Below are 24,219 nucleotides of genomic sequence, written 5' to 3' on the forward strand. Positions count from 1 at the left end.
CTGCCGAGTGCTTGCTGACCGATTCTGCAGCTGTCTTTTATCAGTGTAGGGACTGAGGGACAGTTTGGTGTTTGGAGCAGGGACAGTCAGAAAATCACTAGCTACTAGGTCCACAAAGGTCCTTTTAAGGACTGGTATAGGTGTACAGTATATAGGGTTGTACACCTATAATATACTTTCTTTCAAATATAGAAAGCATATTATACTTGACTGCTGTGCTGCTGAGCTGATTGCTGACCGATTCTGCAGCTGTCTTTTATCAGTGTAGGGACTGAGGGACAGTTTGGTGTTTGGAGCAGTCTGCAAATCCACAAAGGTCCTTTTATAGGTGCACAGTATATAGGGTTGTACACGTATAATATACTTTCTTTCTAATATAGAAAGCATATTATAGTGCACTTCATGCAGTGCTGCTGACTGATTCTGCAGCTGTCGTTTCTCAGTGTAGGGAGGGACAGTTTGGTGTTTGGAGCAGGGACAGTCTGCAATTCACTAACTACTAGCTAGCTACTATTAGGTCCACAAAATGTCCTTTTAAGGACTGGTATAGGTGTACTATTTGGTGTGCAGTATATAGGGGTGTAATACACTTATAAAATACTTGCACATATAGAAAGCATAGTATAGTGCATTTCCACTGTGCAGCATTGTGACTGCTGAGAGGTTCTGCAGCGATACTACAAAGAGTGACAAACGCAATTTAAAAAAAAAGTATTATAATTGGTGTGATAGACCAGTGGCCCCCAAAAATGACAGATTGAAGAGGGGTGTTATATACCTTCTTCCACATACATACTGCACTTCTCTAGAGTCTTTTGTCACAGGGTCATTTAAAAAATGAGAGGCAGAGGAAGAGGCAGGCCCTTCCGCAGGGGTGGTAGGGGTAGGGCAGGAGCAACAGGCTTGAGCCAAAGTGGCAAATTGCAGAAGGTGCATTCGATTAAGTCAAAGGAAGCACCAGACTTGGTTGAGTGGCTCACTCAGCCTTACTTTTCTGCACCCTCCTCATCCTCTCGATCTGCACCCTCTTCTTCACTCTCTGCTGTGTGCATCCCCAAAGACACTACCACCAACACCACCACCACCATATACCCTCCGCTTGAGTCACAGGAATTATTTTCCGATCCATCACAAGACATTTCTGATGCGCAGCCACTCTTGGCATTGGATCAGGAAGAGGAGGTAGCAATAACCGCCACTCAGCAGTCTGACGACAGTACCCAGATCAGCCCAAGGAGGAGGTTGGTCCCTGCTGTTGCTGCCTACTCCGAGATCTCTAACTATAGCGGTGGGGAAGGTGACGTTGATGATGACGTGTCTAGTGATGTCACGTGGGTGCCCACAAGAGAGGAAGAGGAGGGGAGTTCAGAGGGAGATATGGACCAGCAGATAGGGAGGAGAAGCAGGAATAACTTACATTGCACAGGAGGGACAAAGCAGACTGCTAATGTATCAGGAGCGAGGCATCGACCATGTACGGTCACATCTGGCACTCCCAGGATGCCGGCACATGGCTCCGCAGTGTGGGCTTTTTTTAACGTGTCCACTGCTGACAATAGTGTTGCCATCGGCAGCCTTTACAGTCAACGCATAAGTTGCTGTAAGCCCAACACTCACCTAGGGACGACCGCCTTAAGAAGGCACATGAGATGCCATCACCGAGCCCAGTGGGAGCAACGGAACACACAAAGCCACACTGCAGGCTCTCACCGTCCAGCCTCGTCTTCTACTTCTCCTTCTCCTCTCTCCTCACAATTGTCCTCCACTCCACCTTCCATCATGCCGTCCTCACATTTTTCTGGAAAAAGGCAGGCTTCCATGAGCCAAATGTTTGAGTGTAAAAAAATGACGCAGAATAACCCTCTTGCCCAACGGTTGACCGCTGGCTTGTCAGAACTGATAACCCACAGACTACTGCCATATAAGCTGGTGGACTCTGAGGCCTTTCGAAAAATTGTGGCCATTGGAACACCACAATGGAAGGTCCCAGGAAGGAAGTATTTCTCACAGAAGGGCATCCCAGAGCTATATGGCCATGTTCAGCGGTAGGGATGAGCTTCGACTTCGAGTCAAACTCATGTTCTACTCGAACATTGCCTGTTCGCCTGTTCAGCGAACAGTGAACAATTTGGGCTATTTGCGGCAAATTCGAAAAGCCGGAACACCCTGTACAAGTCTATGGGAGAAATCTAAAGTGCTCATTTTAAAGGGTAATATGCAAGTTACTGTCCTAAAAAGTGTTTGGGGACCCGGGTCCTGCCCCAGGGGACACGTCAATTTTTTTTTTAATTTGACACGGGGTTCCCCTTAATATCCATGTCAGACCTGAAGGGCCTGGTAATTGAATTTAGGGGAACCCCCATGCTTTTTTTATTTATTTATCAATGAATTGTCGGCTAATACAGAGAACACTCATTGAGGGTTCTCTGTATTATGGGGAGCTGACAATTTAGCCGCAAGTGATTTTAAAAGACTTTTTTTCCTGCACAAATGACACTTTGTGCAGGGACAGTTCTAAGCACCAGAAACATGCGCCCCTTCACAGGCATACTATAGATACCCCCCAGCTACGAAATTTAAAGGAATATTACACTTTTATTGTTTCACTTTAATCATTATTAAAATCACTGCTCCTGAAAAAACGGCCGTTTTTAAAACTTTTTTTGCATTGATCCATGTCCCCTGGGGCAGGACCCAGGTCCCCAAACACTTTTTAGGACAGTAACTTGCATATTACCCTTTAAAATGAGCACTTTAGATTGTGAACTTTCGAGTCCCATAGACTTTATTAGGGTTCTAAAGTTCACTGGTGCGAACCGAACAGGGGGGGTGTTCGGCTCATCCCTATTCAGAGGCAAGTGAAATTATCTCTGGCACACAGTGTCGATGCCAAGATACATCTGACCACCGACACGTGGTCTAGCAAACACGGGCAGGGAAGGTATATCACTTTTACTGTCTAGGTGAACCTTCTGACGGCCGTCAAGCATGTAACCCGTGGCACCCGTGAAGATTTGGTTTTACCGCCACGGATTGCATGCAGGCCTGCCTCTCCTTCTCCTGCTCCATCCTCCTCCCTCTCCTCCTCAGCTGACTCCTCCTTTTCCGCTGCGCCGCCCAAGATTTTCAGAACCTATTTGACATGCCAGGTGAGACGTTGCCATGCTGTGCTGCATCTGTTGTGCCTGGAAGCCAAGAGCCACACTGATCCTGCACTCCTTTCAGCTTTGCGTACATAGGCAGATCAGTGGCTAACACAAAATGAGCAAAATGTCAAATAAAGGAGATCTCGATTAAAAAAAAAAATTAAAAAAAACACAAATTTTACAAATAAAAATCTGGAGATCTCAAAAATAAAAATATTCTAGGCATGAAATCATGAAAAAGAATAAAGAAATACGTTTTGGAGAAGTCTTTGTGAATATGAGCAGCAAAAGAACTTCATTCTTCTTGCATTCTAAAGAAAAAGAGAATGCGCTGCGTTAAACAATTTTTAACATTGCAGCGTGACGAATGTGCTATATCGATTATGAACGCTAGTTTTACCTGACCGAGCACTTCCGTCTCAGAATTTCTTCTGAGCATGCGTGGCAATTTGCATGTCGGACTAGGCTACACGCGATCGGAATTGCCATGATCAGATTTTGTTGTCGGAAAATTTGAGATCCAGCTCTCAAACTTTTTCCGTTGGAAATTCCGACGGAAAAAGTCTGATGGAGCCCACACATGTACGGATTTTCCGACAACATGGTCCGATAGGACATTTTTGCCGGAATTTCCGACCGTGTGTATGGGGGCTTAGATTTACACATGAATCGTCTGTTTGTGTGAAAACTAAATTTTAAAATTCTTACTCGGTGGTATAGAACGCCGGATAGACTGTTCTTCCCAGACTATTCAGACCTCTGCTGGAGATGTCAAGGAGACAGAAGTACCATGTTGCATATTTTTTTGGGAATGCCCCAAATTAAGGAACTTCTGGATAGAGGTCAGACGTATTCTCCAAATTATTACAGACTGTAGGATTCCAGATTCCAGATGACCCGGCCTTTTTCCTTCTGCACGCACCCCACATACCAGAAAAGGCATAGGAGAAATCTGTTATACGTCATCTTTTAGATGCTGCTAAGGCTTGTGTTCCATTAACATGGAAATCAACGTCACCACCGACGATAGGGATGTGATTGCTCAAAGTGAAAGATATTAGCAAATTAGAAGACCCGGTCCTTTCTACACGACACCAACAAGAGAGATACTCTGAGATCTGGTCCACATCTTCCTGGCCTCGGTGGAGAGAAGTACCCTTGAGGATAATTGGAATAGCTAAGGTAGACATTTAGGGAATTTACTTAAATCCTCTCTTTTTTTTTGTTTCACAAGTTTTTATTGGGTGAATAAAAAAGCATAATACAACTTAGTACATGAATAAACATTTGAACTCAACAACAGTTGTTAGATGAAGTACAGTACAATTACGGAAGGAAATGACATCCATATTTTCACAGGAGAAAAAACATTTAGTTATTGCTCATAGTTAGTAATTAGTCCACCTTTTTTATATATGAAAATGTTGATTGTCAAGTTATAAATAATCAGTTTGGGAGATATAGGGATGAAATGGAAAAAAAAGGGGGAAAAGAAAAAAAAAAAAGGGGGGGGGGGGTGATGCAATTTTTATGATATTAGGACTTGTAATAAAAGTATTTTACCCCAAGATATGTGTTAGCTTCTTCTTTATAAATAAATCACATTATTGTTTGACAGTTGATTTATAAGACTGGGAGTTCTTAAATGATGTCCAGACTTGCCATGTTGCAGAGAATTTTGTAATATTTTCCTGAGATATACTTATGAGTTCTTCGACTTGTTCAATATTGTTTATTCTTCTAAACCATTCAACTTTCGTTGGAGTAATTTCTGAGCGCCAGTGGTAGGGGATACATTGTCGTTCTGCACTAACCATAAACATAGGTAGTGATTTCAGGTATTTTTTCCTGTTGACAGAATTGAAATGTAAAATGTATTGTGCCGGAGTGAAGCTCAAATGTTCTGATGTAATTGAGTTAATGGTTTTGTGTACAGATTTATAAGAAGTGTCAGAAGAACCGAAGCGTCACACTGCGGAATACTCCCACTGAGGCGGATCGTGCGGAGGAAGCAGCGAAGAAGTCGGAGCATGATGCGGGACGAGAAGAGCGGAGGAAGAAGAAGATGGAGAAGCAGAAGATGGAGGAAGAAGAACACCGAAGGAAGATCAGAAGAAAGAAGATGGAAAAAGAAGCGGAAAGAGGAAGAAATTAATAAAGGACTTGCCAAAAACCATCTCTTGTGTTTTTTTTTTTACCTTTTTGACACTTTTTTTGTGAAATGGTAGAGGTACATTTGTACACCACTACCTATTCACACAGGGGGGGTGGGATCTGGGGGTCCCCTTGTTAAAGGTGGCTTCCAGATTCTGATAAGCCCCCCTCCTGTAGACCCCCACAGCCAGCGGGCAAGGGTTGTGGGGATGAGGCCCTTCTCCCCATCAACATGGGGACAAGGTGCTTTGAGGAGCCACCCTCCCAATGTTGCGGGCATGTGACCTGGTACAGTTCAGGAGGGGGGGCACTCTCTAGTCCCCCCTCTTTTCATGCTGCCTGCCAGGTTACGTGTTTGGATAAGGGTCTGGTATGGATTTTTTTTTAAAACTTTGGCGCGGGTCTCCCCTTAATATCCATACCAGACCTGAAGGGCCTGGTATGGAATTTAGGGGGACCTGTACGCATTTGTTTTTTAAATTTTGGTTCCCCTGTGGGGAAATCCCATGCCGTTTTTATCAATGAACTTTTATGTGTATTGTCGGACCGACAATCCATTGTAGCCGTGAGTAGTTTTAAATTACTTTTTTTCCTTTAGAAATGTCATTTTGCTGTCAGACTGTTCTAAACACGGGTAACATGCTTCCCTTTTCAGGCATACTATAGACAACCCCAGGTACGAAATGTAAAGGAATATTACACTTTTATTGTTTCACTTTAAACATTATTAAATTCACTGTTCCCGAAAAAACTTCAATTTTTATAACTTTTTTTTGCATTGATACATGTCCCCTGGGGCAGGACCCGGGTCCCCAGACACTATGACAATACAATACAATGCTTATAAGCTTTTTATATTAGCACTTTTGATTATTCATGTTCGTGTCCCATGGACTTTAACAGTGTTCGGGTGTTCAAACAAATTTTTTGCATGTTCGCAGGTTCTGGATGCGAACCAAACGGGGGGTATTCGGCTCATCCCTTCTCTTCAACATGCGGAAGAAAGGAAGGAAAGGCGGAACGATTGAGCCCAATTTCTATGGGCCTTATGTCATCCAGGCAATATCTGGGAAGATGGCTACATTGTCAAATAAAGAAGGAGCAACTCTGAAGAACAAATACAATGTGGACCACCTAAAGCCGTACTGGGGGACCAAAACGGAAGACGACCCAGTCACCTTCCAGGAATGTGATGATAATCAATCAATGGAGACGCCTCAAGGAAACTTCAGCAATACTTCTACCAGTCAACAGAGGCCTTCAGTTATTTGTTATGCTGTAGAATACACCAACAAAAGATTGTCACTATTGTGGTACAAGAAACTCTGTGTCTGAATAGGATGGATATATATATATATATATATATATATATAATTTTTTTTTTTTTTTTACTTCTTTCTATATCTATATTTATTTTCTCTGTGTTTAGTCAGTCTGTTTTACCTCCTACTGTATGTACTATATTAAGTGTAATGTTTATTATACATGTAATTCAATACATAAATCTTGCATTTTAAGCCCTCACTAGATACTTCACGGAATATCGTGCAAACCGTAGAGGAGAGAGGAATCAGTTAATGGATTATTGATAGTTTGACCCCGTTGGTCATATGTTTGGCTGTGCCCTGTTGGTCTGGCCTTTTCAATCTTATGGCCGTTATTAAGTTGCCACTGTTTGGCATTACGTTTTATCCAGTTCTTGTTTCATTAACCTTATAGGTTTGATATTCTACCAAACAAACTTTTTTTTTTCTCTCTCCAGTTCAAATGTTATGGAGTAAGGAAGATGAGGAGTCATTGGAAGTGGTTGGAGGGCCTTACAAGCTCGATGTCTCTTCCTTCATAACACTGCGTGGAACAAAGTGGTTGGTAGATGAGGTAAGAGACCACACAAAATGTATCCAAATCAATCCTGTAAGATTGTGTTATTGTTATTAAAATGTCATATTTTCTTACAATGCAGGTAAGTGATGCGTACCTACATCACCTAATTACACACTAGCAGGTAAGTGTGAATTCTATGGGAACTATGTGTATGCTTCTGTTACATGTTTGCTGATTTTGTTGTTTTGCCTGATAATTTGTCATTTCATTCTAAACAGGAATCTGTTGGCCACATTTGTGCCGTGGTTTCCACTGGATTGTTTGATGGTCAAGTCCATAAACTTGGAAAGGTGAGTTACTTATCACAATTACAGCTTTACAGCTCTGAGCATAAAATCCATAAAATTCATTACTAACGCGCTTTAAACCCTTTTGTGTAGATTATATTTCCAGAAGATGTTTGGGGGTGTCCAGCAAACGTTGGAGATCTCTGGATTCTAGTGCTATTTATTATTTCACACAGTTTACCTTTTATTTACTTATCTTATTTGTCTCTTATATTTGATGTCATTATGTTATGTATATAGGGTTGTCACCTGATCTTTACCCACTTCAGCCCCCCCTCCCCCCCGAGCCTCTTTTGGAGATTTGTTGTTTATAAGTTAAAATCTATTTTTTTCTGGAAAATTACATAGAACCTCCAAACACACATATATATATATATATATATCAAAAAAAAAATTCAGACACCCTATAGAACAAAATGTTGGTCATTGCAATACTTTATGTTACATCGTATTTGTGCAGCGGTCCAATGCCGCGTTCACACAAACAGAAATTCGGGCAGCAAAAGACAAATGAGAGCTTTAAAATGCGACCACGTGTATTCTCCATCGGACTTTTGCTGGCGGAATTTCAGCCAGCGGAAGACTGAGAGCATTTTCCCAATTTTTCCAATGGAAAAAGTTTCTATTGGAAATTCTTGTTCGTCTGTATGCAATTCCGGAGCTCAAAATTCCTACGCATGCTCGGAAACAATTCAAGGCATGCTCGAAAGCATTGAACTTCATTTTCTCGGCTTGTCATAGTGTTGTACATCACCGTGTTCTTGATTGTCGGGATTTGGTGTGACCATATGTAGGCAACACAAGCTTGAGCGCAATTCCAAATCATGTGTACGCGGAATTACAAGCGCAATATTTTTGCAAAAAATCCCCCTTCAGTCCATCATGAATGCTGCTGCCAGGCTCATCCACCTTACCAACCGCTCAGTGTCTGCCACCCCTCTCTGCCAATCCCTCACTGGATTCCACTCATCTAGTAAATCAAATTCAAAATACTAACAATAACTTACAAAACCATCCACAACTTGGCCCCAGCTACATCACTAAGCTAGTCTCAAAATACCAACCAAACCGCTCTCTTCATTCCTCCCAAGACCTCCTGCTCTATAAATCCCTCATCACCTCACCCCATGCTCACCTCCAGGACTTCTCCCGAGCCTCTCCCATCCTCTGGAACTCGCTACTCCAATCTGTCCGACTATCTCCTACTCTGTCCACTTTCAGACAATCCCTGAAAACTCATCTCTTCAGAGAAGCCTATCCTCCCCCACCTAATAACTGTACATTTATTTTCTCCATCAGCCCATCCCCCACAGTTATTACCTTTTGTATGTCTTGACCCTCCCTTCTAGATTGTAAGCTCTCTGATTCCTCCTGTATTACACTGTAATTGTAATGCCTGCCTTCATAATGTCTGTCTTCATGTTGTAAAGCCCTGTATAAAATATAGGCTCTATATAAACCCAGTATAATAATATTATTATTAATAATAGTAATAATAATAATAATAATAATAATAATTTCATAAAGAATCTTTATTTCACATTAACATTTCATTTCCTAATCCTCCCCCATCACCAGGACACATCTAGTGATTATAATACACCATCACATGATACATTATATTAGGATCCATTATAAAAGAGATCCCAAAGAATTCTATTGGTGATCCATTCTATGGGGACACATTATATTGGGGACACATTCCAGTTCTAGTAATCATACATTATTATAGTGATATCATTATATTAGTGATAAATCCCATTATTTCTTTCATTAGTAAATCTCGGGATCATTTCTTCATATATTTCCTCTGAGATTTTTCCATCGATTTTCATCTCTTTCTATTTGTAGATCTATTATTCATTTCTATTTCTTCACACAATAAAATAATCAATAGAATAAACTCATTGTAAAAGTATTAATAATAATACTGTCTACACATTATAATCCGGCACTCTCTACAATTCTTCACCGTCCCATCTCACTATACACAATGCTCATATAATGGGAGGAGCCATTAGAACCAATTCCCCGCCCCATTCTGTAGGAGACCCAAGAGCCGTACACACCCACTTATACTTTCCTTTATTGTTCCTCCATCAAAGTCCTCACTAAGTCCCCAGTTTCCCGGGTATTGAGGGATCATGTGACCTTCTCCGAGCATGCAGTGTTCAGGCCTGAGCAGCCAATCACAGGACTTACATACCGTCACATGATGGAGGGGTGACATCATCAATCCTATGTAAGCTCCGAGATAACCCACCACGTATCTTACATGGGTGAGGATTCAGGGCTCTGACATGGATTGATGGGGGGGATATAAAAGGGGGTAGAAGTGGGCCGGGGGGCTGTGACTGCCCTAAGTGAGCAAATGACAAAGAGACTTATTATGTAATTTGGAACCCTAAAGTAGCGTGACACATAAAGGGTCCCTAAGTAATATGACATACTTGGGGCCCCCAGGCAGTGATAGGACAAGAAAAAAAGGTCAACATGTGCCCCCCATGAACTGTGAACTACTTCAGCACCATAGATTGCAGGTCCCGCCCATTTCTCTGCTCCCTCCTGATGAAGCCCCCAAGGTGGCCATCTCTTTTACAGACCCTTAGCTTGGCCCCGTCCCCCAGACATTTCAAAACATTTAGGGCACCCAGACAATGTTATATCATCCAGATTCCTGTCAATGTGACCTATTTGTGGGCCCCAGACAATGTCACCTACTACGGGGCCCCAAGCCATGTGACATATGTGGCCCCCGGCTTTCCTCAGATACTTTCAGAAAAATAAAGTGACAGATAAAGTGGCAGATGATAGTGACACTGGTGGGCACTGATAGACGGCACTGAGGGGCACTAAGGGGACCGATTTCCCTCTAACAGAAGTCGGTAATCAGCTTTCTTCTTTTCTTAATGATGACAGTGTGTGGGAAAAAAGCTGTTGACCGGCTCCTTTTTACTTCCATGATCAGCTGTCATTGGCTGACAGCTGATCAAATGGTAAAGAGTTTGCTGTGATTGGCCCTTTACCCGATCAGCCGAATCCCAAGGTGGGGTGGGCAGTGTGAAAACAGGAGGATGTACATGGACACCCTTCCCAGCATTTTAAGACAGCGCTGTAGTCATCTTTCGGCTATAGTGTGGGCACCAAGTGGTTAAATCTGCCCAGCATCAAATCCCCCCCCAAAAAATGCATAAAAAAAATCACAAAATGAAATTATCACGGTATAAAATCCTGTGGAAAGCACATCAGAAAGGCTGAAAAGCACCTGCATAGGTGTGAATCACACACAGACATGACATGTGATCTGCACAGCAATGTGATCCCAGCCTTAGAGAGATTTCCTCTCACTTCCTGTCCTGGTGACAACAATACAAGGAGGGAGAGAAATCTGTACAGGGACACAGACATATAAACATCCGACAGGGGCTCTAATCCTTCCCCTTCCTTATTCTACTAAACATATCATTCTTATTTCAGTCTGTGTTCATGTTGGAAAGTTCCCCTCATTTCCTGTCTAGATAAATGTTGTCACCAGGACAGGAAGTGAGGGGAAATCTCTGTAATGGAGCCCCAGATAGAAGAAAACACCTGACAAGGGATCTAATCCTGACCCACTCTGCCTAAAAACAGTCTGGGCTCTCTGATCACATTTTTCTTCCAGTAATAAATCTCTAGATGACGTCTTCATAGATTTCCTCTCAGATTGTTCCATTTATTTCCATCTCTTTGTAGTATAGATTGTATGGAGAAGGAGGGGGAGGGGCAGAGAGGAGAGGTGACCCCGTCCTTTCCCATCACAGTGACCCCACCCCCCTCTATGTCTGATCATGACCCCCCTTCCCCAACACAGAGGGATTAAATGTGGGGGAGGGGCAGGAGGCAGAGGGGAGGGGCAAGGGGAGGAGATGGCTGATGTGAAATACCATGACAATAGATAGATAGATAGATAGATAGATAGATAGATAGATAGATAGATAGATAGATAGATAGATAGATAGATAGATAGATAGATTTCTCACTGACCAATAGGAACATGTTATTAATACTCCAATAATTGGACAGATATTCTACCCAATCACAGCGATCAGTAAGAAATCTCACATTTATTTATAGTAGAAAAACTTGCAGTAAGCCCCGCCCACTGCTATATACTATTGGATAAATATTAAATGAATTCCCCTCCTTCGTCTGACATCACCAGACTGTGGGCGGAGTTCTCACATCTCCCGCCTCCCCCCACAGATCTTTATACAACCATCCCATACACCTATCCCAGCATGGAGGGGCTCAGTGAAGGTGGTGGTGAAGGTGTGGAGGTGTCGGATCGGGTCACACAGATCATAAAAGGAGATCCGCCCGGCCTCATAATCCAGATATATCCTGACTCTGTTACTGGAGGGATCGGTGGGTAAGAGGGTCCATTTCCTGTCATGTATTACATAATACTGATTACCTTCCCTGTCCAATCCCCAGGAATTCTTATTATCTCCAATCTCTGACTCCCCCCCTCTCCTCCCTATACTGGGGTAACACATCCCGACTCTCCAGCTCTCTGACCCCCCGACATCCACTTCCCAGTAATGTCTCCCTGAGGAGAAACTCCGACTGCTCAACACCTGAGAAGAATACTGGAATCTCTCTGGTGTTTCTGGGAGATTCTGGTTTCTATCTGCCCAGGATACAGTTTTCCTGTCATCTGATATCCGTAGATAATTATCAGCTGTGTTTCCATCCAGTAATATGTCTGCAGCTCCCTGTATATAGAAGTATACATTTACCTCTGTTATTATATCAGATAAACCTTTGTGTAAGACCCCCGCCACATCCAGACCCCCTCCATCATGGAGGAGCTCCTCATGTCTCTCTCTGTCCTCATTATCTCCATCCTCAGTATCACACAAGTCACCTGTGTCTGATTCCTGTAAGACAGTCAGTGGATCCGCCACGTTACACAGCTCCTCAATGTGACGCAACTTCCTGGACAGCTCCTCCTTCTTTATTTCCAGATCCCGGATAGAGATGGAGATCCGCTCTGCCCTCCCGGAGATGTCCCTCAGGACTCTCTTCTCCAGGTCTTCCAGATGTCTCCTGAGATTAGACATGTGCAATTTGTTTAGTTCCAAATTTATTTTTTAATGAATTTTGACAAATCTGTTAATTTTGAAATTTTCTAATTTTTCAATTTCCGAAATTTTGAATTCAGAATTTTCAAATTTCCGAGTTTCTTATTTTGAATTTCTGAATTTCGAATTTCCAAGTTTCTAATTTTCAAGTTTAAAACTTCAGAATTTCGAATTTCCAAGTTTCTAATTTCCAAGTTTAAAACTTCAGAATTTCGAATATCTTAGTTTCAAATTTTGAATTTCAGAATTTAAAATGTCAGAAATTAGAATTTAAAAATTTTGAATTTCCGAGTTTCGAATTTTGAATTTCTGAGTTTCGAATTTCTGAGATTCAAATTTTAGAATTTCCGAGGTTCGAATTTTTAATTTTCAAATTTCCAAATTTCCGAAATTCTAAATTTAAGAAATTTGATATTTACAAAATTCCAATTTGAAATTTTGAAAAAAAGAAATTTTGGAAATTCTAAATTTCGGAAAATCTAAATTTTGGAAATTCAGAAATTCAAAAAATTTTAAATTAGGAAACTTGAAAATTTGAAATTTCATAAATATGAAAATTCAAAAATATGGAAATTTGAAATTCTAAATGTAAGAATGAAAATCTGGAAATTCAAAAGAATGAAAATCTGAAAACCCGAAAATCTGAAATAATAAATATTAAATTATAAGTATTGTTATTTTCTTTCAAATTTGGTTGTTGGTGAACATAACGAGTGTGAATTTATCCAAAGTTACAAAATATCTGAAATAACGAATCTAAACGAAAGGGAAGTAACACTCTAATAATAATAAATAACAATAATAATAATAATAACAAAACTTTTTATTATTAATTATTAAGATGTTCCATTCCATTTGTTAAGATGCAGCAGTTGTTATTTCAGATAATTCATAACTTCAGATACTTTTGTATTCATTACATTCACAAAGCCAAATTTGAAAGGAAATTCCAATACCTATAATTTAATAGTTATTTTTTCAAATTTTACAGATTTTCTTGCTTTTTTTCATATTTGCACATTTTTGGATTTTCACATTTTTGAATTCCGAAAATTCGAAAATGGAAAATTCAGAAATTGGAAAATTCGGAATATCGGGAATTCAAAATTCGGATTTTCAATTTCCAAATTTTCTAACTTCAGAATTTCAAATAAAAAGCAAAAAAAGAATGAAAATTAAACAAATGAATTTTTTGTCAGTGCACATGTCTACCTGAGATCTCTAAACAGGGCAGTGACTCTCTCGGTGTCACCAGCGGCTTCTTCTTCTACTTTCCTCCGGTGTTCCTGCAGACTCTGGACTCTTTCCTCCGTCTCCTCTCTCTTTGTCAGAAGTTTCTGCAGAACATTCCTCAGTGTCTTCTTCTTCTTCTCAGAAGCCTCATCCAGTGACTTCATCTTATGTCCTGTGTGATCTCCAATCACACAAAACTTACAGACACAGGTCTCATCATCAGTGCAGTAATACTCCAGGATCTTCTTATGGACGTAGCATTTCCTGCTCTCCATGGACAAGGTGGGGTCACATAAGACGTGTTCTGGGGACTTTTTGTGGACTCTCAGGTGTTTATCACACAGAGAAACCTCACAGTGCAGACAGGATCTAACAGCAGGTACAGGAGAGTCCACACAGTGAGTACAGAAGACCCCGGACTCCTCCTGATGTGGCTGAGCAGACAGGAAAGTCTCTGCTATGTTATGTAGTGTTATGTTCCTGTGCAGTGCAGGACGACTCCTGGATCTTTTTCTGCATTCAGGACAGGAATATCCTCCAGACCCCTCCTGTGTATCCAGCACACCATCAATACAGACCCGGCAGAAGTTGTGACCACATCTCAGGGTTACAGGATCGGTATAAATGTTCAGACAGACGGAACATTCCAACTCAGCTCTCAGATCACCAGACGCCATCGCTGACAGCAGAAGAGAAACGAAACTGAAAGTCTCTGACACCGGAGAGGAATGTGGATGGGGGAGGGGTGACGTCCTCCTACACAGGGTGAGGCTGGATGAATATTATAGGACACGGAGATCAGAGTACAGAAGGGAGGAGATTCGTTTTGCAGTAGTAATGAGAATTATACCTCCCAACATTAGAAGAGAGAAAGAGGGAAAGACGGATGTGGAGAAGACATGCGGAGCACTAAGTGCAATGACATGAAAAGTGGAGATGACTACATCATGATGAAAAGGAAATTGGTTATATAATCACCTGACCTCCGGAAGATTTACCCCCCTTCATGACCAGTCATTTTTTTGCGATACAACACTGCGTTATTATAACTCACAATTGTGCGGTCATGCAACATTGTACACAAATTAAAATTATATAATTTTTTCCTCACAAATAGGACTTTCTTCTGGTGGTATCTGATCACCATTGTATTTTTTTGCACTATAAAAAAATAAACAACAATTTTGGAAAAATACATTTTTTTCTTAATTTTTTTGTTATAAAACATATTCAATTAAAAACATAAAAAAAATTAAAATTCTTCATCAATTTAGTCTAATATGTATCCAGCTACATGACCCTATGATGACCAACTGAGAAATGCATGCCTGCTCAGTCTCTCTATACATTGTAAGCAGCCTATGGGGTGGTGCAGAACACATGGCTCTTTCCTGAGTGGCTCCGTCACGAGTGGTGCGAAGTTTCACCGCCACAGTTTAACGAAAGCAGGATAACTAAAGCTGGATGAAGATACAACAAGAACTCTGCTCCACTCTACATGACGGCAAGTAAACCAGCATTTGGCATTTATTTTATATCAAGTCAGATTCCCACTCTATCCACTGACATCATCTCCTGCATTTGCTGCACCCACATGCTGGCATAAACACCAGGGCCACTAGACACGTGTGCTCATGCACATCCCACTCTCATCTGGTCTTCCTCACCCTCCTCATTCTCCTAGTCTCAGATGACATTTTTCCTAATCCTGGTCCGTCATTTTCCAACTGCAAGCCACATATCCAATACCCCTCCTCCTCTGGCAACCACAGCAATACACTCATGCCACGTATACACGATCGGAATTCTCATCGGAAGAAGCTCTGATGGTTTTCCCGACAGCTCAAGCTGTCTTGCTTAGACACGGTCACACCAAATTCCAACTACCAAGAACGTGGTGACATCCACCACGTACTACGGGACTAGAAAAGGGAAGTTCAGCACCACGTACGGCACCCTTTGGGCTCCTTCTGCTGATCTCGTGTTTATCGCGTGTTTAGTAGAAGTTTGGTGAGAGACGATTCGCGCTTTTCAGACTTGTGCTTCAGATCGTTCCTGCTCTACAGTTTGTGCTTGTCGGTGCGTATCTACCTATCAGTGCATGTAGTCAGTTCGCATTTGTTTGTCATTGTGGACTATATCTTGGTATATAGTAAGCTTTGATTTTCAGTGCTTATTGTCCGCTCGTTGCTGATTTGTGTTTCGTTCTTTTAGGCCTTGCTGTTTATCGGTGCTTTCTGTTGTCCTTTCTGACCAGCCGACCATTTTGGAGCCATGTTACGTGTACGTACTCGTCGTAGAGTTCATGCTGTGCGGGGGGCTTGGTGTTGGGGTTCTTACTTTGACACAAGCCCGGTCCATGAACAGGGCGAGGAGGAGTTTGTGGACCAAGAATTGGCTGCGCCAGGGTGACCAGTTCTCGCACATGCCTTTGCTACGTGAGATCCGTGAGAATAATCCTGATGATTTCAGGAATTATCTCCGGATGACTGACCCCATTTTTCACCGTCTATTGGCTTTGCTGACCCCTTATATCAGCAGGCAGGATACCTGCATGCGGCAAGCCATCACTCCGGAGCAGAGGCTCATCGCCACGTTGCGCTACTTGGCGACAGGGAGAAACCTTCAGGACCTCAAGTTCTCGACAGGCATCTCCCCCCAGGCTCTGGGGATCATTATTCCAGAGACCTGTTCTGCCATCATTCAAGTCCTGCAGAAGGACTATATGAAGGTAAGTTTTTTCCTTTAACATCACATTCTATGTATTTAATGATTGCTAATGTATTGTATTTCTTTCATCATTCTATAATTAACATAATTGTAATAAGCTGGGAATTTCCTCTTTGTCCTCATGCATGTTGGAATTTTGTATGCTCCTTTTTTGTCCTTCATGCATATTTGCCTTCACTAACCCCCCCAGCATGCTATCCGGGGCCCATCTACTCCTATAGTCTAGTCACTTAACAATGTATTTTGTCAGCTCCATTGTAATGCTTTACCCTAAAGACCCCCTACAATGTTTACAAATGTTATTGTTGTCCTTAAATTCATGCAGTGCCAGAGGCTTTTTTGGGGGGCCCAAAATCATTTGGAACCCCCCTCCCCCCCAACCGCTAAGTCACCTGATAGCAATCCTCTATCTGCTGGCTTTGCCAAACCCAGTACACACTATACCTACCTCTTTTGTGGTCAGATTTATGGATGAATTTCTCCAAAGCATGTAGTGCAAGGGCCTGCCTCAATACTTTCAAATGCGACTGTTTAAATTTTTCTTCTCATATTATTATCTTGATAGGTAATTGCAGAATCTACAAATGTGCTTCCATTTATTAATTTGTTTTGATGCCACTTTTTATTACCTGTCCGGTGGGCTGCCAATAGTGTAATTAGGAGGGGCTGGCCAAAGTAACACACATTACTTTGTTATTACTCCATTACGTAGTGGAGAGGGTGGTTACCTGTCCAAAACATACCTCCCCCCTAAAATATTTACAAGGGGCCATCAGAGGGGGTGATGAATCTGATAAGTGGACCTTATATTTTAGCCTTTAAATACTCTTTACCAGAAATATACTGATGTTGGCCAACAATGTTTGTGTATAATCTGCTTGTAATGTTTTTGTGCAAAATTACTAACTAGATTTTTTTTGTTTGACTCCACAGTTTCCTTCAACGCCACAGGAATAGCAGACTGTGGCCTCCCAGTTTGCCTAACTGCGGAGGGGCAATCGATGGGAAGCACATCCGCATCGTCCCACCACCCCATTCGGGGTCATACTATTTTAACTATAAGGGGTTTCATAGTATCGTGTTGATGGCGGTGGTGTTGGCGACATATGAGTTTATATATGTGGATGTGGGGAGGAATGGCCGGATGTCGGATGGAGGAGTATTTACCCGGACCGAGTTTCACCACGAGTGGTGGCTTGGGATTGCCACCCCGAGAGGAGAACGTTGAATGACTGCCATTTGTCTTCATAGCAGATGAGGCTTTCAGTCTGGGAAACCATGTCATGAGGCCATTCCCCCAGAGGACCCTCACCCCTGAGAAGAGGGTTTTTAATTACCGGTTGGCCAGAGCCAGAAGAGTTGTGGAGAACGCGTTTGGGATTCTGGCCAGCCAGTTCCACCTGTTTCAAACGGCCATTAATATGGCGGAATACAAACTTAACACCATAATTTTATCTTGTTGCATCCTGCATAACTTTATGAAAAGAAACAACCCAAATTATGTGGTCACAGTTGGACCTGACGCCGGACTTCAGCAATCAATGACGTCCCTGGAAGCGGCCCGTCCTGGCTTGCCCCCCCAAAGTGCCCGTGAAATGCGCCAAAATTATGTGCAATATTTTTTGCTTTGCCAGCACATGTTTGAATACATTTTAAAGCTGTAAAAATCTGGATTTTTGAATTCCTGCTTTTGTCTCTTTTTTCTGTCTCCTATTGCACTTGCAGTACCAAGTGGTTTGTACATTATTATCTAAACCCATTGACACTGTAAACATCAATTTAAACACAAAAAATGGTATTGATCATTGAAAGAAGAAGCCACACATTGTTGAGTAAAAATTATTTTACTCCGTACACATTCACATGTGTGTTGTAAAACTTTTTTTGTAAAAAAAATATAAAATTTTGAGGTTAGCTACATATTTTTTTTGTTTTAAGGTTACATAAACAGCCATGTTTCAAAACAGAACATACACAACTCTGGAACTTCCAAAGTTCAACACTGAAAAACTTAAAAGGCAAGATCACACATTATATTGTCCAGAATGTGTGGATCTTGCCTTCAACAGATGGGGCGAAGTCACTCCTGTAAAAGCCTAATTTTGAAGATGCACACAAATTGGGAGTCAAACTGGGGATTTGCGTTCTGATCCCATGCCTAATGTCAACATGTGCTATCTCCCATCATGGGGGACAAATGGACTTGTTTTGGGGTGCAACACCTTCCTCTCACCTACTTGAGTTTTGAGGAAGGGGTTGCAGGCACAAAACGCGTACATTGCTATCCCCTGATGGCAGATAGCACATGTTGACATACTGTGTGCATCTTCAAAATTAAGCTTTTTTAAAATGTAAAACTTTTTGAAAAAAAACACAAAATAGTGCAGATTTTTGGGGAAATTTAATTCTTCCTGGGACATCAATCATGTTCTTAAGTTTTACTTCAATATCCATAGTTTTCTGTTTGATAATGTGTAAATCCTGACTGCACCACATGATGTCCTGGATTAGCCTTTGGGCACTGTACTGTCACTGGTGAAATGATCTGATTGTTCTTCCACAACCTGCACATCACCTAAAAATTAAAAACACACCATGTATTATAAATATGCAAGCATACATCTCTTATTACCTGAAGCTGGGGTGTCAGACACTCACCTGTTGTGGTCTCAGTCTCGAGCACCTCTCCTTCCTCCACATCCTCTGGTTGTGACCTCTGTTCCCCTTGTTCAGGAGGTGAGGAGTCCCTGGTGACCTCATATCTCCCGATTCTTTGCTCCCCTATGAGAATGAAACAAAAGGTATACATAGCACACTGATATTTGAGGCAACAAATATGAATGATAAACATTGCTTGGAAGTGGGGTACAATTGTCTGGTCAGAATTACAAGCTGAAGACATGATTTATGCCCTGCTAAAGCTGGAATACTTACCTTTTTTGGGCCCCCAAGTATCCAATGGAGTACCTGTGTTTGACACCCTAAAAAGCTTGTTCTGGTGTCCCACACTAGTGTACCTGAGTCCAGATGGGTAGCCAACTGTGACTGTCATCTCCATACATTACACTGAATCTAGTTTGCTGTTCCTTCTAGGTTCAAACACATCTAGACAACAATGTCCTAAACCTCTTTTATTAAATTCAAAAATAACATGAACAAATCCGTGGAGGCCAGTCCATAGGGCGCCGCCCCCTCCCATGTAGTAAAAAAAAAATAAAAATTTTTTTAAACATGTCCCTTTAAGAATTTTTTTTTAAATTTCCCTCCCTATGTGCACTGGCGCCGGACGCAGTGCAATATAGGAAGCGCCATGTCTATGCAATCACAAGATTGCAGATGCGGCGCTTCATTTGCCAAAAAAAGCGCTCTGTGGCACAGCCGATCGCGCCACAGCTTCCGGCGCAATCGACTAGCCGAGCAAGTGCATAGACTTGCACTTAAGTGAGCAGTGGGCGGTGCTTCCGACGTCACTCAAGGAAGTGACGTTGGCATGGCACTTCTTTCTTCTGCCCGCCTGAGAGGATCAGGTAAGGGGCTGCCGCATGGCAGCTTACACTATCTTGATCATTTATTCTGCCCAGCCGCCGGAACCCCCTCCACATCGATGTATCTTATGGTGGTCGCACTCGGCAGCATACCCCAACCCCCCCACCCCCCTGCTAAACAATATTTAAAGAAATAGTGTTATCAGTGACCTGCAGCATACACCCCCCCTCAAGAAGCTTTAAAAAAAAGGGTTATTAATAATAACCCTTTTTTAAATCTTGTCTGGGGGGGTGTATGCTGCCAACCACCCATAATAACCCTTATTTTTTAATTCGTGTTTAGCGGGGGCGGGGTGGGGGGTCAATGCTGCCGACCACCGATATTAACCCTTTTTAAAATCTTGTTTGGGGGGCAGGTATGGGGGTTAATGCTGCCGACCACCGATATTAACCCTTTTTTTAAATCTTGTTTGGGGGGGCAGGTATGGGGGTTAATGCTGCCGACCACCAATAATAATCCTTTTTTTTTTAAATCTTGTTTGGGGGGGTATGCTGCCGACCACCGATAATAAGTTATTATTGGTGTTTGGCAGCATACCCCCAAACAAGATTTAAAAAAAAAAGGGTTATTATCGGTGGTCGGCAGCATTAACCCCCATACCTGCCCCCCCAAACAAGATTTACAGGTTGTAGATATGTGCGATTTACAGGTTGTAGATATGTGTGATTTGCATGTTGTAGATATGTGCGATTTGCATTTTGTAGATATGTGCGATTTACAGGTTGTAGACATGTACGATTTATAGTTTGTAGATATGTGTGATTTGCATGTTGTAGATATGTGCGATTTACAGGTTGTAGATGTGTGCGATTTATAGTTTGTAGATATGTGCGATTTGCATGTTGTAGATATGTGCAATTTATAGGTTGTAGATATGTGCGATTTATAGGTTGTAGATATGTGCAATTTATAGGTTGTAGATATATGCGATTTGAATGTTGTAGATATGTGCGATTTATAGTGTGGCAGCACGCAGGTAAAATCACCTGGTTGTATTCAGGATGGGAAATATGTGTGTCCTAGATTCAGGCTTTATGCAGACTTTTACAATTAGAGGGGAAGAGTTAATGAGCCCAGCTGAAGTAAGTGGGCTCATTAAGGCCTCTACAAAAAACCCCAGCATGCATAGGGAGATGCTCCATCCTGGAACCAGTTTTGTGTGTATAGACTGGGGAGTCTGAGATCTGTTCTGTGCGGTGAGTTAACGCCTGTGTGGCAAACCCCTACAATAGAGACAGGGACTGGGGCAGCACAAGGCTGCACCCAGTTGTTAGACAGGGAGTCTACGTGTGTAGTTAGAGGTCAAGCGGACCAGGATTTATTTTCTTGTTTTATTTTGTTTGGCTGTTATATGTATCACTGCATGTAGCCTAAATAAACCGGATCTTTTGTTTTTTCACCTACACCGCTGTCTGCTGTGCCTGACTTTGTGTTGTGAACCCATCCAGGGGGTCACACACACCCGCTACCGAGCTAACCCCCTCACAGTTGGTGGAGAATTTTGGCAGTTTTTTTTTTTTTGTTGTTGTTAAGGGCAGCATGGAGGAGATACTGAGACAGCTGGCTCTAGCAAATGCAAACCAGCAGCAAACAAATGCAGGTTTACAAAAGAGCCTTGCAGCTCAACAACAGAGCCTTGCAGCCCAGCAGCAGACAAATGCAACTTTGCAGCAGAGTTTGGAAGCTCAGCAACAAGCCCAGCAGCAGGCAAATGCAAATCAGCAGCAGACAAATGCAACTTTGCAGCAGAGTTTGGAAGCTCAGCAACAAGCCCAGCAGCGATCTGAAGCCCGCTTCATAGACCTATTGCAGAAGCAAGAGCAGAATTTTCAACAGCAAATAGAGACATTGATACAGCAACGTCCGCAGACCAATGAAGCAAGTGGGTACAATAATACCGCATCCTTTGGTGTGAGCCGTTTACTGACAAAAATGACTGGAGAGGATGATCCGGAGGTGTTTTTGACCACATTTGAAAGGACTGCTGAAAGGGAAAAGTGGCCTAAGGAGCAATGGGCTGGACTGGTGGCCCCTCTGTTAACTGGGGAATCGCAGAAAGCTTATTATGACCGAGAGCCTGACCAAGCAAAAGACTATGTGGTGCTAAAAGCAGAAATATTGGCACGGCTGGGTGTCACCCTGGCCGTCCGGGCTCAGCGTGTGCATAACTGGACTTTTCAGGTTGGAAAACCTCCCAGGTCTCAAATGTATGATCTCATTCACCTGAGCAGGAAGTGGCTGCAGCCAGAGATTTTGACCGCACCAAACGTTGTGGAACGTGTGGTTATGGATCGTTTCCTGAGAGCTCTTCCTACTGCCATCCAAAAATGGGTAAGCCATGGAGACCCAGAAAATGCAGATAAACTTGTGGATCTGGTTGAGAGGTACTTGGCTACAGAGAACTTGACCACCTCTTCCAGGGACTCACGGACTTTCCCCCCTAAGACCAGATCATCCCCAGTGGCGGGTAAGATGACTCCAAGGGGTGAGGGTGGAGAGAGTGAGAGTTCTACCTAAGGTCTGGCGGGAGCAGCCCAGGAAGCCCATGCTGCAAGAGGCAGCGAAAAAGATTATTTGCTACCGCTGCCGGCAAGAGGGACATATTGCAGCCAATTGCCCAGTTGTGGATGAGCCTATGCAATGTGACTTTATAAGGGAGAGACGTCAGTCGCTGTTTGCGACAGTTGCATGCACTGCCATTCGGGGACCTGAGAAACATTTATGTAAAATGTGTATTAATGGTAGACATGCTGATGTGTTGCTAGATTCAGGTAGTCTGGTAACATTGATAAAAGCTGAATTAGTTACTACAGAGGTCTCTGGGAAGAACAGGGTGGCTGTTATTTGTGTACATGGGGACACCCGAGAGTATCCTGTAACTTCAGTGTTTTTTGAGACCCCCAAAGGTAACCTCTCTCATCAGGTGGGGTTAGTGTCTCAGTTACCACATGATGCTATTGTGGGAAGGGATTTTCCAAAATTCTGGGAACTCTGGGATTGTCCTGAGGCCCCCATTGGTGCCCCTATAAACCAGGAAGATGACCAGAATTCCTCTGGGAGTGGTGAGGACTCTCCTGAATTTCCCTTGTCGGTATTGGCGGGGGAAACTCGAGAAACTGGGGAGGAGCCAACGTCCTCAGATGAAAACATGCCGTCTGTGGAGTTTTCGGATCTTGAGGTTCACAGGGAAAATTTTGCCACAGAACAGTTAAAAGACCCCACCCTAATAAAGGCACGGGAAAATGTGGTGAAAATAGATGGCGAGTTAGTGAACCCAGATAAGACTTGCACTTACCCGTACTTCACTGTGGAAAGGGACCTGCTGTATCGAGTGGCTCAAAGGGCAGAAGAAACCATTGAGCAACTTGTAGTGCCCAAACCTTACAGGAAGTTGGTGTTAGAATTGGCCCATGGGCACATTCTGGGAGGTCATCTGGGGGCCGAGAAAACCAGAGAGAGGGTACTGCAGAGATTCTATTGGCCTGGGGTCATGAAGGAAATAGAAAATTATTGTTCCTCCTGCCCTGTGTGTCAGAAGTCGGCACCATGCCACATTTCCGTAACCCGCTGGTACCTCTTCCTATCATTGAGGTCCCCTTTGAAAGGATCGCAATGGATTTGGTAGGTCCGATAATGAAGTCCGCTAGGGGGCATCAGTACATTTTGGTTATATTGGACTATGCCACCCGTTATCCGGAAGCAATTCCTCTTCGAAATACCTCGGCCAAAACCATAGCCAAAGAGCTATCTCTGGTTTTTAGCCGCGTGGGTATTTGTAAGGAACTGCTTACGGACCAAGGTACACCCTTTATGTCCAGGGTTATGAAGGAACTATGCAAGTTGTACAAAGTGACACAATTGCGTACATCTGTGTATCACCCCCAAACAGATGGGTTGGTTGAAAGATTCAACAAAACCCTAAAACAAATGTTAAAGAAGGTGGTGGATAGAGATGGAAAGAATTGGGACTGTCTAATACCCTATCTGATGTTTGCCATTAGGGAGGTACCCCAATCCTCTACGGGTTTCTCACCCTTCGAGTTGCTCTATGGGAGACACCCAAGAGGGCTGCTGGATATCGCCAAGGAAACTTGGGAAAATGAGAGTTCTCCTCAC

General features: G+C 42.6%; 1 protein-coding gene across 1 annotated transcript in view; it reads right to left on the reverse strand.

Moving 5' to 3' along the window:
• Positions 1–8,985: 8,985 nt before the first annotated feature.
• The window catches only part of LOC143962532 (uncharacterized), a 53,259-nt gene continuing 38,025 nt past the window's right edge, over positions 8,986–24,219 (reverse strand). The window contains exons 6-7 of the mRNA XM_077471805.1: positions 13,807–14,600; positions 8,986–12,559 (exon numbers count right to left, since the gene is read on the reverse strand). Coding sequence (XP_077327931.1) covers positions 11,689–12,559; positions 13,807–14,600 — 1,665 coding nt within the window. The 3' untranslated portion in view covers positions 8,986–11,688. The remainder of the gene's footprint in view (positions 12,560–13,806; positions 14,601–24,219) is intronic.

The sequence above is a fragment of the Lithobates pipiens genome, unplaced genomic scaffold, assembly GCF_037356315.1.
Source record: "Lithobates pipiens isolate NorthernLeopardFrog02 unplaced genomic scaffold, aLitPip1_a1.2 Scaffold_8, whole genome shotgun sequence".
In the NCBI taxonomy this organism is placed as follows: domain Eukaryota; kingdom Metazoa; phylum Chordata; class Amphibia; order Anura; family Ranidae; genus Lithobates; species Lithobates pipiens.